Source organism: Atractosteus spatula, chromosome 15 (genome assembly GCF_055471065.1).
Source record: "Atractosteus spatula isolate fAtrSpa1 chromosome 15, fAtrSpa1.hap1, whole genome shotgun sequence".
Lineage (NCBI taxonomy): Eukaryota > Metazoa > Chordata > Actinopteri > Semionotiformes > Lepisosteidae > Atractosteus > Atractosteus spatula.
Genome location: NC_142720.1, coordinates 20,589,190 through 20,605,984, shown reverse-complemented (window position 1 = coordinate 20,605,984; position 16,795 = coordinate 20,589,190). Strand labels below are relative to the sequence as shown.

General features: G+C 42.9%; 1 protein-coding gene across 6 annotated transcripts in view; it reads right to left on the bottom strand.

The window, feature by feature from the left end:
* ltbp1 (latent transforming growth factor beta binding protein 1) overlaps positions 1-12,436 on the bottom strand; it is a 102,588-nt gene extending 90,152 nt beyond the window's left edge. For all 6 annotated transcript variants that reach the window (XM_088934103.1, XM_088934105.1, XM_088934104.1 and 3 more), the window contains exons 1-3: positions 12,005-12,436; positions 10,952-11,022; positions 4,057-4,318 (exon numbers count right to left, since the gene is read on the bottom strand). In XM_088934103.1, the coding sequence (XP_088790229.1) occupies positions 4,057-4,318; positions 10,952-11,022; positions 12,005-12,360 (689 nt within the window). In that variant the 5' untranslated portion in view covers positions 12,361-12,436. The remainder of the gene's footprint in view (positions 1-4,056; positions 4,319-10,951; positions 11,023-12,004) is intronic.
* Between the last annotated feature and the right edge of the window lie 4,359 nt (positions 12,437-16,795).

Below are 16,795 nucleotides of genomic sequence, written 5' to 3'. Positions count from 1 at the left end.
TGGCCACTTTAAAATAAAAGCCTGGGGGCTTCTGGATGTTTCTGTAACAGAGTGCTAGAGAGCCACCTGCACCACAGCTCTTCCACTGCTTTGAATAGCCTAATTCCTAACGTTTTTAAAGAAAACAAAGCAAAAAAAGAATTTTCCGAAACAGTACAGGAGGGCTTTTGTTGGCCTCCAGACTTCTGCAGTAGCCTTCCTCGTGGCTCTGGGGCTTGGATCCAGCTCCCGTTGGCCGGCAGTACCCGCTCCTGCTCCCTTTCGGCTGTGAATCTGCGTTTCAGACGAGCCCCGAGCTCTGATGCCGAGCTCCAGCACGCTGTTGGCCCCTCCTGCGGCACTGGGTTCCATTCCAGCCAGCCAGCAAGCGTTTTGCAGAGCACTTTAATAGTAACTCCCACAGGGAAGTGGCACAGACTTGGGCTTGGAACAGGACCCACTTGTACAGTATGTAGTTCAAAACCAAGACCCTGTGAGCTGAATTAAGCTGCAGCGACATCACAAGTGGTATAATGCTACCATCTCTTACCCAGGGGAGCTTCTAAAATAGGTCTTTAAAAACAGGCAAAGATTATCCAGTGACTTTTAATACAGACAGAAGACAAATCTTAATAAAGACTCCTGAATCACTGAATTGTCGGATTTCTCTTCTGTAGATACAGTAGTTCTAACCACAAAATGGGCAGTTCAGTTAAGAAGCTGTATTGAAGTTGATGCATAAACTACACTTTGACCAGTATAATACAGATACGTATACAGATAGCCCAGCAATGGAGATGCAACATGTACAGTGAGCACATCAAGGGAAAGGTTAAGAGCACACTGTCAATTTCTTCCAATATTTCTTAACCTTACTCTTCTGAACTCAAATATATGTAATTCCTTTAGAGTTTCATAAGCAAATGAAGACATGTCAGCACTCAGCTCATATGTGCTGAAGAGGTAACGCACTCTGTGCTCCCACAATGCCTTTCTCTGGGATATCAGTTGGCATTACCGCCTTCCCTCCTTCACACACTGCCCTGCACCCATGTTAAAAGCGATTTTGCCAAATTAAATGGGTCCTGTCCCCTGAAGTTAGCTGCATAATTAAGCCTCACCTCTACATGAAAATGAATTCCTACAGTACATGCACAATGCACAACCTGAGCCACAAGAGAAATGTGCCAGCAAAATGTCAGACTCAATTACATTTTTATCGACCCTGTTAAAAAACATGAGCTAGAAAACACAGGGAGCTTGGTACCTAAAGCCACCTGCAGCCTAGGGGGGAAACAGATGAGTTAATATTTCAGAAAAACACCTCATAGCCTTCGAAACTGCTAGCTGAGCCACACTGAGAACCATTTCAGTCAAATTAACCTTCTTTGTCTTAGGAAAGGAAGAGGTCCACTTAAGTAAAGTGATATATTATGCCTCTTCCATGATTATTTTTAAAATGTTGCATCTGCATAACACAAATGTCACAGGGTAACACGGACCTTAAACATTATTGTGCATGTTGTATTTCTTTAGTGGGGCTGTATTATATTTTAAAGAAGAAAAAAACTCTCAGAAATATGAATGCAAAATAAACTAATTCATCACTTGAAGAAATGATTGAACACTTTCTTTTCTTTAAAACCCACAGTACAAAGGCCTATTAAGCTGTGTACTCAGAGTGGGTGAAATCACTCCTTGATCACTGCTCTTAAAGCAAGAAGCACATTGACCAACTTAAAATGCAAAAGTATATTTTTCCACAAAAATTACACAGATTATGGAATCAAACATCTCTAAGCATCTTATCCTGTGAAAGATCAAGTTTTAGACAGACCATGATAGAAACACTACATTATGGAGCCCTTTTGGTCCAAATTGCTTGACTGGCCTCTGGGAGATTAATGATCCAAGAGTTACATTACGCTGTTCTTGAAGGACACTCCAGAAATGTCTGTTAACACTATGAGGGGATGGGCTGTTTCCAGTCAGTTTCTGAGACCCCAGGAATAATCCAGAACTTCAATATGTTTTGCAATAATAAACTCAAACCAATGTTAGAACGTTAGGACTTAAAAGCATATAAATTAAATTAATGGATGTAATATTAAAATCGTGCACAGTATTAGTTAAGACTTCATTTAGGAGATTGTTAGTAATAATATATTTCTGTAATAAACAGGACATGCTGTGTTGTTAAAGAAAGGGCAATCTGGCGCAGGTTAAAAGAACTGATTCTTTGTAGACTTGAACAGACAAGATACAAGCACACTTCAAGGACTGAAAATCTTTCAAGAATTCACAGAATCAATCCATCTGACTTCTTCTGCATAAACTGAGAATGTAAAATTAAACAATATTACAGATCTGGAAGTCTGTCCTACTGACATGCTAGAATTACAGATTATCTTTAGTCTTTATAAAAAAATGACAAGGGTGTCAAATTATCTAAGGTGCTGAAAAAGTCAACCCAGCGGACATCTTCAGAATCAAGGATGAGACACAAACAAGAAGAAACAATGGGAACGAAGGAACAAACCTGAGGACAAGAGGCACATTTGTACGCAGAGAGATGTAGGAGTGTGGAACAATGTAACTAGCCATGTTGTCAGAATGGCAGAAGAAAGGAACTGGAGACGATCCTAGGATCAATGAGCACCTTGCAACCAAATGAGCGACATGGCCAGAATTGGCATCTCTGATTTATAGTCTTTCTTCATTTTGTTAGGTAATACAGAACACATGAACAGGCTAGGTAATACATATGACTGTATACATGGAACTCGCCAAAGTCAAAAGGCACACAAACTTGCTATAATTTCTATTATATTAATATATTTTATATTAAAAGCTACAAGCACCAGAGTCAGCAGGGACAGCTAACATAAAACCTAAATGCATTTGAATCACACAGGGTTGACTAGGAAGGAATCTCAGTTGTATCCAATCAGAGGAAGAATTCTCAGAAAGAAAATAAGCTACAGCCAACAGCAGTGTGAGCTCAAACTCCAACATGTGCCGAGACACTTAATTGAAAAGCTCTGGGCCTCTGCTCTGTTTCCATTCACCTTTGATTGATGTTGCAGATAAAGTCTTAGTTGTTAAACAGGAAAAGAAAAATAAAGAAAAAAAACGGAGTGGAAAAGTAAAAGGACAGCGCCAGTCAATACACCTGAAAGTATTTAATCTCAGCTGACCCAGGTGAGCACCTAACTGGCCCTGCTCATTGTGAGAGGAGGGCCTCACTGTCCTCACTGATACAAACGGGATGTGTGTAGATAATTAAGTGCAGCTGTCGTCTAAGCCTCATTAATGGTTTGTGGGGCACACCAGACGAAAACGTGCAAGAAAATATGCACACCTAATTTTCTGATTGCCTTAGGCTGATCAAATAACTTGGCAAAATGTTTACCATTATACTAAAAAGAACTATGAGCAAACCTCTTCAAAAAGCATACAGTACATGTGAACTCTAAGTAGTTGTATCTATATTGTATCTAGTTGTATCTTACGCATACATATACAGTACTACATCATGCATATCGTACGGTTGTCTCTATACAACTGTATCCATAAAAAAATATCATAACACAATCCAGGAAAACTACATCACCGCTTTATGAAACATCCATTCATTTTCTAAATGCTTTATCCAGCAGGTTACAGGGAAGCCGAATCCTATCCCAGCAAGCCATGGGCAGAAGGCAGGACACACCCTGGGCATGACGTCAGGCCATCACAGGGCAGACATAGACACACACACTCACACCAGGACCAATTTTGCCCAGAAGCCGATTAACCCACCAGAATGGCTTTGGACTGCGGGAGGAAACCGGAGCACCAGGAGGAGACCCACGTGAACACGGAGAGAACATGCAAACTCCACACAGACAGCACCTCAGGTCTGGAGCTGAACGCAGGGCCCCAGTGCTCCGATGCAGCAATGCTGACCACTGCATCGCCGTGCCACCCCTCTCCATGAAAATGTCCTATCAAAATGGCAAACCATCCTTCTGAGCAGCAGCTCGTCGGCCAGTACCAGGTGCACCGCCACCGACACACTGATACATGACTTACTGTTGAGGAATGGGCTGCTGCTTCACTGCCAGGGTCATCTGGGCCGCAGAGCTGGCTGGGAGGCCCTGGGCCGGGCCGCGGGGGGAGGCCTGCTGGGGAATCGGTCTCTGCGGTACCACGGCGTTGTGGCCATTGCCAGACATGGGGGGGGTTGAAGGCAGGGTCTTCTGCTCGCAGGCTTTCCCCTTTGTTCCTGGTTTGCAGACACAGAGCTGAGGCCGTAGACACATTCCTCCGTTCTGGCACGGTGGCACACAGTTGGCTGCAACACAAACCAGAGCCGCGTGGGCGTGTCAGTGAGTCTGGGCTCGGGACAGCAAACGCCCACGCCCTGCCCTGGCCGGCGAGAACGGGTCCCTCTCTGCCGAGTCCAGGCAGGTCCGCTTTAAAACCGCTTGCTAAATAAGCTCTGTGAACAGACTAGAAGGGGCAGAGAGAATGACCAGTGAATCTCCAGGAGGTTATTTGGAAGACAAGGAAGACAAGGAAACATATTGTATGGAGAGCCCAACCGTTCACCAATGGCACAATCCTGGAATTAACAGATACATCAGTGTTTTTGTTTCAATAGCTTTGGTGGGAGCTATTAATTCTAGCTTGTTTTCCTGTAATTCTTTTGATAACCTGCGATGCACCGACATTTAGCAAACCAGAATGATTTAGCTATCTTACAAGTAATGCTGTTGTAAAAAGGGGCGAAATTTTGTGTTCTTAATGGCTGAGAGCATTAGCACAGCCTAGAAGGGATGATTCTGTACACATTTACTGAAATGCATTCAAAATCAACAAATGTGTTTTGGAACTAATAGGATTCTTGCATTTTTATGCCTAGCTATATAAGAGATAGAACCTGCTATGGTTCTTCTGTCAAAAATAGTACTGCTCTCTTCGACATCATTAGTAGCCAATAAAAATACCTTCTCTGTGGTTCCCTGCATAGCGAATGGCTCCCTCTTCCAATCCGTAGTCTGACAGTAATTTACTAGAACATGCTCTGCAATCAATTACACTGCTATTCGCACCAATGACATCATGTGTAATAGGTTACAGCATCAGAGAGTGGACTCTGAAGTCTTGGATTTTACAGCAGTCTGGCAGGTAGCCTGTAATTACAGCGGTCTCAGCTCAGCTCAGCTCATGCTGGGGTTGCCATTCTTCAACAACAAAGCTAGCCTCACGGCTACATGGTCCAAAACACAAATTTACTTCAGCTCCCTGTTTTGAAGTCTCCTGTTCATTTCCTCTGTCCTCTGGACAGGAAACAGTAAGATACAGTGAAACATTTGTCAATGCCATGAGCTGGGAGACCCTTAGTAATACTGTGTGCATCATATCCCTTTTTGTACACAACTCAAATGTCAGTGACTCAGGAATGCTGGGGGCTATGCAAGCACAAACTGTTTCCAACTTTCCCTTAACTTTTTCCTTTGGTTTTACCAACTGCGAAGCAGGCAAACAAATGACACCAATTTAATATGAAGACAGAAAATGCATCCTTTGAGATGGCGTGATCAAGGTAACGTCAGTTCATGAAATGCATCCACAGCACGGCCAAATGAAAAACGATTCTTACAAAAGGAAAGCGAAAAAACATACAAACAAAGTATATAAAGCATTTGAATTATTAATAAAAATACCTTCAATTAATTCATGACAGGGGGCTTTGGGATAACTGGAATAATCATGGAAGAACTGATTAAAAGAATTACATAAATCCAGGAACTGGATTATGGATTTTTTACTTAACTAAAAAATAACTGGATTATTTTTTTATTTAAAAAATTATTTTTTTTTTCCCCAGAACACTCTATTCCTCCATTTTCAAACGGCTTCATCCAATTTAGGGTCACAGGGGTGGCGGAGCCTATCCCAGCAAGCAACAGCCACAAGGCAGGATACACCCCAAACTCACACAGATACTCACACCAGAGCCAATTCTCCCAGAGGCCACTTAACCTACTAGGAAGGACTGTGGGAGGAGACCCACACAAACACAGGAGAACATGCAAACTCCACACAGACAGCACCCCAGGTCCAGCACTGAACCCAGAGCCCCAGTGCGTGCCACCCCCAGAACAGTTTAGGAGAACAGAAGTCACATTATCATTCCATGTGTAAGGCAAGAATACGATACAGTTACTACATCTGGAAAGTGCAGATGTTTCTTTTACCAAGAAGCAGCCTGCAAATGAGGCAGAAACACAGTCTTATGGAATGAGCCATTGGATTTATCATCTCTTAGTAAGACATTGCCTTTTGATTAGAGGATTATTAGGAATTCTTATCAGCTTCAGATCTGCCATTCCTGTTGAAAGGAGCAAACCCCAGGGATACATGAAAGAAGCACAGCCAGCTCCTGAGTGAGATGTCAATGATAACGTCTCTTATCGCACACCTGCTCTGCTCTGCACTCCCTCTCTATACACGCCTCACCTCACCACAAGCATGCCCATCAGTCCTGCAGACTCACAGCTGAGCAAACATGCTGGCTTTATCTGACACCAGTTTGAAGGGCTCCTGCTCTGCACCGAAAATATTTCAAGGCTTCAGAATTTCAGAGCGACTTATTTTTGTTTGGTCTGGTTTGGCAAACACATCGAACTGTGCGTGCAGCCAGAACGTGTTCTGGACGTTACTGTAAGGAGTGCGTTTGAAACACGATGCTTTGATTCTTGGAGGTTTTAAAATGAATCCATCTGCCTCTGTATAGAGTAGAGTACAGAACCTCCTCTCAAGAAAAAAGCCCTCTCACCCAATCCAGACAAGCCGTCATTACTGAGAACACTCACCCCATGCCTTAACCTTTGCCCTGTTGCCCAGTTCGCTTCAAAACAGTTCAGACCATCCCTGATGTGCTGTTAAATCTCAAACCTACACACCACTCCTAACCCACTCACTGTAAAGATCAGCATCCTTGAAGATTCAACTGAAAAAATGGTGAAAAATGATTGTGTGGGGAAACATGTCAAAAGCATCTTCATAGAATATTATTTGTAGGGAATTCCTTAGCAAGTTAAAGGTAATAAATTATATTTTAAGAAAGAATCAGATATCTTATAAGCAAAGGTTTACATAAGAAATTCAGACTATTCTATAGTTACCCACTATTTCTAAGGCATTAAACTGCCATCGTTACACAATTAGAAAATACTTGTTTGAGAACAAATACTGTACATTTTGAGTGCAAATACAGCAGTTTGACTACAGCAGACGGAAAGTACTTTGAAGTTGCGCTTTCAGAATGTGGCTTTGTACTGTATATTTCAGAATGTACAGATTATCAGGTTGCACATGGGAATATTTCTCTACTCTGATACTAAATAAACACAGCGGTTCATATTTTTTATACCATGAATCCAAAAAAAGCACACAGATTGTTAGACATGCTATTCCGCATTTGGCGCAGCCCTCTGAGCAGAAAGAAATGCATGGTATGTGTGTGGACAAAAACACACAGACACTAAACACTTCTGAAGTCTTGGAGTGAGAAAATGTTTCGGATTAAGGGGCTGGGATCTAGCGATGGTCTCTACCACCATCAGGCAAAGATGCTCCTCACAAAAAGCAAACAGGAAAGAAAAGATGGCCAGCAGATACCGTGGCTTTGTATACAATGTGCACTGTAATGGTTGCTTGTCTGTCAAGACAGCAAGGTGGATAAAATGGGGGTGTACAGTATATCTGCCTACGTTTTACCAATCAGTGACCTTTGAGTAGCGTGTTCATCATTGTTCTCCATAAAAATGCAGGTCAGTGCTTAAGAATCTTCACGTCCAAGCAGTATTACTCTCCTATTTTCTCACTGCATGTGTAACTCCATCATATACAGTACAGTAATGACTCTCCTCTAGCTTCTTAAAAGTACAAATACTGCTGAGCACCCCAAAGGCTTTTAATCTTTGACTGTTCTGTGGTTTAAAGACTCTTGCGATCTTTGAAGAAACACAGAACATTGCAAGAATTTGACCATATCTGAGTGCTTTAAGAATTCATGCAGTTTCCAAGTTCTGCACACTACAAAACAATCTGCGATTACCTATTTGGCCCTCTGGGGAAGGAAAAGACGTTTTCAATGGCTCTTCAGCTCTGCAATGCAGTGACTTTAAAAGCAGCAGAAATATTTTCATGTCCTGTTTTGTCTAGCCATGATGTCTGCATTCGGTCAGACTTTTGATGGGAGCAGACTGGGAATATTTTCAACTCAAGTGATTCCCTCCAGTTCAACACTGCACACATTTTCTTCACTCAGATAAAACACACACTTTATCTGAGATTCTCAGAAGCATACCCTGACAGTCACAAATCAACAATGTTATGTTAATCAACAGAGTTTTTTTTTTCCCAACACTACTCAGATTGTATTGGATTTTCCTATTTTTTCTCAATGGGACATAAATCTACAAATTTGTGTGCTAAAAACAAGTCTGAAAGCATTAACAACCTTCTGGCAACCAGATCCCATCACATATCATCTGTATTCCTTCAACACTGCATAGAAAACGGAGCTAATTAACCATTCTTTTAAAGAACTAGGCTTCAAAACTGAGAAGCATTAAAGCCTAAAGCACTCTGTACACATCATTCATCAGAAAAGAATGACTCTTTTCACCACCTTCACTGTCAGACAGACAATATCTTTTGACACAAAGGAATTACCTGACACTTAGCAGTGAATAAGCTCATTACTGCCAAAAAACAATCACAGCTTTTCAGGACATCCCTCTCTGACATATTTTACTAATTAATTATCTTTTAGATAACATCCCTGGAGTACTTTAAATACCTACCAGTTTTTCCACTTATATTGTACAATGTGTGGCGGATGCTTCCTGTGTTGCATGTCCAGCTGGTCATTCTTTAAAAGAGAACAGCTTTCAAAGTTCCTGGTTTAAACCTGAGCTAAATTAAAAATCACATTGATTGACACACTGAAAGGCCCCTTTATGCACAGCTTAACTCCGCTACGAGTAAAGCTGTGCCAGTATAAGCAGAGTTCTTTTTTCTGTTAAGGACCCTTTTGTTTGGCATTTTTAAGGAGGGAGGGGTAGATTCTGCTAAACATTAGTGAGCAAATGAGACCATAGACTCCACTGTGAACAGATGGGACAATTGAGCTACGTTATATCTGAGAACACTGCAGCAGAAGCAGAGGAGAAATAAGATACGTGCCCTCATATATCTAGGAATCAGTGTAACAGTTAAGATCCAAGAACTCACCAGACATAAAAACACCTCAGTATGAACGGGGCAACACAGACCCGTAGAGCAAATCCAACCTGACAGCTGTGCTCCTGTCAGGCTCCTTTCCTGATTGCTGTTACAACACAATTTCAACTGCGAGCGGAAACAAAACACTGAGCCTGGCCACCGAACGGCTCCAGGATTATTTATCTAGAGCAGGCTAAATAGTCATCCACTGCCACGTGCCGCAGGAAACCACAAACTGTGAGTCAAAGGGAATTAAAATAAAGACATTGTCACCAGAGGAATTTGGACCTTGCCCAAAGGCACTTCCTTGTCTGTGCGAAGAAGATCTTTGACTGAGGACCTGCCTGCCTGGGCTAACTCTTCCTCTGTCCCCCCAGTACCTACTGCACAGAGAATGATCGGCAAACCATGACACGGGGACCCAGAAAGATAAAACTCGGAGAAATCTGCCCCCTAAGGGCTTCCTGGATCTAGAGGATCTAGAGGATTTGAAAATCTTTCAAAACTAAAAGTATTCATCTTCAAAGAATTAATTAATAATCATAAATTAGTTATTAATTTTAAGTATTTTTTGGCTTTCAAAATAAAAGTATGAATGCTAAAATACCCACTGAGTGTCTATATATAACTCCGTTTTATGATCATATCCTTTTTCAATGGTAAATGCAGCTATTATTCTAATCAGAAATTGCAAGGACCTGTAACTTTGTCCCCCACCTTCTGGGCCTGTCTGCACTCTTTTCTATTAATTTTAAACCACAAAGGACAATTCCCAGGCAGGCACAGTGGAGCACTGCTGCCTCAGAATTGGGGCCCCAGAGTTTGTATGTTCTCCCCAAGTTGGTGTGGCTTTCAGCTGGGTGCCCTGGTTTTCCCTCGCAATACTCATTTTTATTCAATTGCATATAACTGAATAAAACTTGTAGTGCAATATAGCGAAGGACTGTAATTCAAACATTTCCAGTTATGGATTGGGGATTCAGTACATCAGCAACAGTCATTTATCTGTGAACAACAGGACTAAAATATACAGTAGGAGAACTCAGCAATTTCAATACGTCTACCTCAATCATTATAATTTCACATATACCAACTTGATTTTGTAAAATATTTTGTACATTTTACATAATAGAGTAGAATGACATATTATTGCAATTATATAAAATTTAAAAATAATTACAAACGAGGGCAGCAGAGTGGTTGCAGTGGTTGCTGCCTCACAGTGCTGGGGCCCCGGGTTCAGTTCCTGGGGTGCTGTCTGTGTGGAGTTTGTATGTTCTCCCCATGTTCACGTGTTCCTCTGGGCGCTCCCAGCTTCCTCCCCAATCCAGAGACATAGATGAATTGTTTTCTGGGAAAACTGATCCCGACTCGACCGTGTGTTTGTGTCCGTGTCTGCCCTGCTGTGGATGTACTCCCTGACTTTGTGCGCGGGGCTTGCCGCGACAGGCTCCGGGTGGGATAAACTGGTTTGAAAAGGATGGATGGTATGGGTTTCGGGTAACGCAACACTGTAAAACCGGTCCATCGTAAGAGCAAATGGAGTCGAATGAATTCTTAAAACCTTCGAGGTTGTTGGCATAATAATAATCTCATTCCTCCCCCCCCCCCACTGGACCCTGTGCAGTGTCCGCAGGGCCGTGGTCACCCAGTGTGAACAAGGACAGCAGCTGGATTCCATACTCACGCTTGGTGCACCTCAGCGAACCGGGACCCTTGCTCCAGCCGTGACAGCACTGCCCTCCACAGACATTCACACTGCAACAACACCCGGAGAACACATTACCGCACAGGGCAACAGCCGTGACACGGGTCACCTCCACCGCGGGCACTGGGACACTTTCACTGATCCGTTACTGAACGCCTTTCGCCAGCCCAGCCGTTTCGTTTCAGCAGGCGTCACTGCAGTGAATCAAGGAATTAATTTAAACACTTTCGCCGTCTGGGCTGGAGTCTCAAGCCCCGAGAGCTTCAGTACACAGCTGGGTACTTTTTGATCATTGTTGGATACAATTCATTGGGTTATGCATACAAATATGCATTTTACATCAAAATCCGTCCAAAAAAAAAGTAAGTATGTATAGTCTAAGGCGGATTCTAGAGGGCAACAGTTTGTATAGTGATTGCAATTGTGCATCATTGTTGGATTAAATTTATTTTGCTTGACCGCTTTTAATTTTATGTCAACGCATTATGATCACATTTGCCCCCCAATACCTGGAATATAAAATCATTCATCAACATCTTATGAGTGAAACTATCCCATTCTAAACCTGCCAAACACGATCTCATGCAACAGGTACCGTTTGGGAACCTTGCTGCTTCGTTAGAATTATCCCTAAAAACGGTATTATCAACACACTACCGTTCTTCCATAAAATCAGAATGGAAAGCGACGTAAAACACCTCATTGGGTGACTTAGCCAACTTTTAACTCTGGGAAACTTTCTAAGAAATTCTTCTCGGTTCTTGACAAATTCCTGCTCGTCCCACCAGTGAACTCCGGAGAGGTCACACTCCCTGGCGGGGGGGGCGGGCTCCCAATTTACGGACAGACGTGCGGCCGTGCAAAAAGCACGTCTCTGTGCCCCCTTTTTACGCGTCGGAAAGCTCCGCGACTGCCCCAAATGCTTTTACAGATTACGCACGAAGCGGTGCATCGTCGCGCCGGCTTTCCCGGTCCGTGTCGAGGCTGGGAGTTGGTTACGACGCCGAAAGGGAGACCCCCGCTTTGTCTTACCCCGATATTTGGATTTGGTGGCCCTGGTGGACAGCGGGAATGGCGCTGTGGCTTGCATGCCGGGGCTGCTGCGTGTACTGAGGCTGCTGGCGGAGCAGCCCGCTGGGGCTCGCCTGGTTTCCCATTCTGCGCGTCCGGACTTGGCCGCCGAAGCTGGCCGTCACTTCCACGTTATAAGAGCGCGGCTGCCCGACACCGTCCGTCCGCGAAACCGAGCTCACTCTGTCCGTGCCCCTCTGTCCTGGCTGCAGCACGTAGGTGGTGTATCTCCTCAACTCGCCCTTGTCTGTGGAGGTGAACGCCGGTGAAACAAATAAACCTATGGAAAGCAGAATGTTCCATCTAACCCAAGCCATTTCCACGAGTTTCCTTCAGGACTTTGAAATCTGTGAAGCAGTTAAGAATTCCTTGAGAAAGATCCTTTATGCTTCCCTCTCAAAAAAAAAGTACTGGAATCCGTGTGATATATATATATATTTAAAAAAATACCTCTGAAAAAAAGATTTAGTTTTATGTCTTTTTAACGCAAGCAAAAATATTCTTTATCTGTTTCCCTGAGGGTATACATTTATATTCAGCGCCCTTGACAGACTACCAAATTACTCCAAAATAAAATACAAAATATAAAGGAAAAAAAAGATTTTACGGATATAAAACTAAATAAAGCTCGTCTTATCACAAAGAGGGACAGGGGGAGGTGAGCAGCAGATGTTAATAGCCGCTCTGGCTGGGTCTGCGTAATACTTGAGCCTTAAGATCACATTGAAAAGTCTTTAAAAAGTTTCACTGTGTCAGGGCTGGAGTCTGTCAGTGCGCAACAGCCAATCCCCGGCAGACATGACGTCATGGACAGGAGTCTTATTGGAACAGGGAAGCGGGGCTGAGCCCCCGAATTTAACAGCAGGACGGACTGAGCTCCTAGCAACAGCAATAATAATAGTGAATTTTAATCATGGTCTATTGACCCAAGTTATTGATAGGAACATTCACACGGCGTTATAAAAGCAGTATTTACAGATGTAATTCCATATCAGAAGCAGGATCGCTTTTATTCGCCGGTACGAGTCGGGTACATTTGCAACCTGCTCAACACAAAACCCACACAGGTGCAAAAGGAGCCTTAACATTGCTGACATAGTTGCATTGGACAACTTACGAAAGATGGGGGAGTCACAACACCCACAGTATGTGCTCACGGTACGGAACACGTAGACATTACAGCATATAGTATATTAGACACAGGCACATTCATATTTTACAATACAGTGCCAATATACGAACTATAGACATTACAGGCAAGTTCAGACCACGTGCGAAAGTACGGTCTGAGGAGTAAGGTAAATATGTTAATGGATATGTAAACATATCTACCCTTTTTTTTTACAAAGCGTCCATATCGACAGGTTCTAAAAGCTACTTACAGTTACAAATCCAAAAACTAAAAGCAAAAAACGCAACTTTCGTTCACACTGAAACAATTGGATGTGACTCACTGTTGATTATGCTGCTACTGATTGTTGTTGTTGTTGTTTACACTGGAAACACAACCGTCTCAAAATAATTAGCTCTACTGATGCATGCGGCTTTTCAAGGCCGGGTCAGAGCCCACGAAGTGCGGTACAGTAATTACGGCCGGGATTAGGAGAGGGAAAGTGGGGCGCAGTGACAGCCCATGATCACTCTCGAAGCGCTGCTGGCTTGTTTAAAGCTCGGGATCAGAAGGCCTTCGACACCGCCGCAAGCAGTCAGCTGAGAGAGGCGACTTCGTTTCTTGTTATAAGCCCCCATCCTCTCGGTCATTTTGGAATGAGATACAATGTTTGTTTGATCCAGCAGCTCTAAGCAGCTCTGTTTACCTAAGAGCTTCGAGTCCTCTGTACCTGGGCCGGTGCGTTTCCCCACCTCCGGAACAGCAGACCGCCCGCAAGGGCTTCTTAAACGAGTCCAGGTCAGCGGCGTGTCACATTGCAGCGCTCGCTAGATCTATAGCGCTGGGCCAGACTTGTTACACACAATTCGAAGAACGTTTATTTGTCGACATTCGTATGTCACCAAAGTTTTATGCACAGAAAAATCAATGCTGTTGTGCTTGAACTTGACAAAGCGTAATGCTGTTGCTCATACTGTATGTCCAAGGCGGACTCGAGCCGTTTCGTATTTCCGATTGACTGTGTAGTTCACACTGTAACTGTATATCCTGTACAGTATGTTATCGATTAACTATGGGTGGTTAAATGGTAGAAAGCATGGACTTGTGTGGAAAAGACGTTTTCTTGGGACTGACTTTAGATTTACTTTTACGTTTTAATGCCTTATTGTTCCGGAAACGTCTCATGGTGCCCCTCCTAAAAATCTCATCGTTATACGAAAACATGTATAAAATATTAATTTAAATAAGTGGTATATCATTATGAGTCAGAGTGCATTAACCTTAGTTGCCATCATGAGGACATTTGATGAAGCGCCAATAAATTATTTTCTTAAGCTGTACCCCATTAGTGCGATTATAATGTCGCCACGACTAAGGACAAAAAGCTACAGTATTACAACATATATAACAACACATTATTACTTTAATCAGGACGCTGCCTGTGCTTGGGTGTTGCTGTTAGTGCTGTCATTTGTTAGCAAATCATCCTCCTCCTACAGTGAGCTACAAAGCCGCTTCTGTCTAAATTGTTCTGCAGTGACTCATTATTACATTTAAGACTGGCAATGATTCATGTGAATCAAATCAGAATACAGCACAGTCTCACAATTCAAAAAGTTCAATTGTTTACAGGTAAAACCGAAGAAATTGGCCAACTGATTGCAGTATGTAAATTGTTCTGGGTAATTCTTGTATTTTCCATTAAACCCACTTGGTCCTATAATTACAAAACACACAATAAATGCCATGCATTCGTTTTTTGGAACAACTACCAGCTTCGTCAGCAGTATAAAACAGAGATGGAGAAGCTTATCTTCAGTGGTGTGGCAAAGCTTTTTTCCTCAAGAGGCAGTTGGAAAAAGCCTGATCACAGGTGGTATGTAAATGTAGAACATCTTAAATGATCTTCCAAACATTTATTGTTTGCATGTTTGAGTTTTTCTTACAAGTATGACCAAAATACTGGAGGCTCTTACAAAATACTTTTCTAGAAACGTAATGGTCTTACTTTCTGAAAGTAGTGAGTGGGATGTATCCACAACATACTCTTCATTGTGGAAACTGTTATGGGTCATTACCCTCACCTTGAGTGGCTGACAGAAGTAATCTTTCCTCACAATGGGTTGACTACAAAGCTCAAGTGGTGAAAGACATTTACAGAAGTCCCGTTTGAAACGTTATTGGAAAAAGGTGCATCATTACCACACTTCAAGGAACGTACTATAACTAAATGAGATTCATCAAGTACGTCGAAAGCAGGGTTCTCAAATTTTCTAGGCTGCATACAGGACCAGAAGTGGGAGGAAGATTTGACTAAAGCCCAGTTTGAGGGACTTTGCCTAAATGAGATGCTCAAACATTCCAGCATAAACTCTCTTCGCAATGGGACAGACTGGCATCAACTCCTGAAGAAGGCTCCACAGCCGAAACGTTGTTTTCTTTCTTCTTTTTTTTCCAGCATGGAATAAACCTATTGCTTGTTCCTTTGCAGACTGGTATCAACATGATCTCTTGTATTTAAACAGAGCAATCAGGCAGGCAACAAGGTAAATGAGAAAGAGATTGCAAAATTCAAATACTACACTCAAAAGTTTTTAGTTGTGAAATTTTGCTTTTGAAGTGATATCCAAATGACGGATCCTCCGTGTAAATCGTTGTCCCGAACGATATTTGTATCAATGTTTTAGTTGTCCAAGGATCATGGTGAGAAACGGTCTCGGAAGACCACTTCAGGGAAGACATTAAATCGGCTCACTGGACTGACGCTGCTACAGTAGATATCGAGCCATAACACATTTCTACTTCTTGGCCTTATTTCCACTGCTGGCATGGCTAGGCGACGCTGGGGCTTGCTGGCTTGACGCTGGCTGTGCCAATCCAATAAAAAAGCATTCCCGCACATTTCTTTTTCCAAGCACAGCCAAAGCCAGAAGTTCTTGTCCTGTGGCAACAGGATGCCGGGAAGTTATGGGACACCGCTGTGGTACTTTTGAAAGAAACCCAGGGTGAAAAAAATGCCCCTATGCTGGGTGTGGGATGGAAGACCACTGCTGTTTCCATTTAATACTTGTAGCCTAAAGATCACTGTGGTTCAGAATGAATACTTCCAGGCTTCAAAGAACATAACTGATATTCAACAAGTTCTGTACAGTACATCTAGCTCTTGAGAGAAAACGCCCGAGGAAAAGGGAGTGCATGCACGCACAGGGACAAATGAGACGTGTATTTACCCAGCCAGCAAGTTTGGGGTAGGCAGGAGGAGATCAGATTACTAGGAGAAGACCCACGTGGATCCTAGCTATCTTAACCACATCTTCTCCTATAACAGAACCAGTGGTTTCCAAATACACTTAAGACATGAGTCTCCAGGAACTGCAGTCCTGCAGAGACCTCAGCCTCAGCGCATCAGAAGGGCTGTATCCTGCTTCCCAGACAGCTTGGCTGGTACTGGGCTAACACCACATATCAGCACGCTAAGTTTAACCAGCTGTCAGCCAACACCACCAACCGAAGAATTCACCAGTTAATAAGTTCACCCAGTAGTAAGATGTTGTTCACCTACTGTCGAAAACACTTGTTCTCAAAGGTTGTTAAAATGTAGCTGTCCCCTGAAGAGCAACAACATAAAACTACGTCACAGA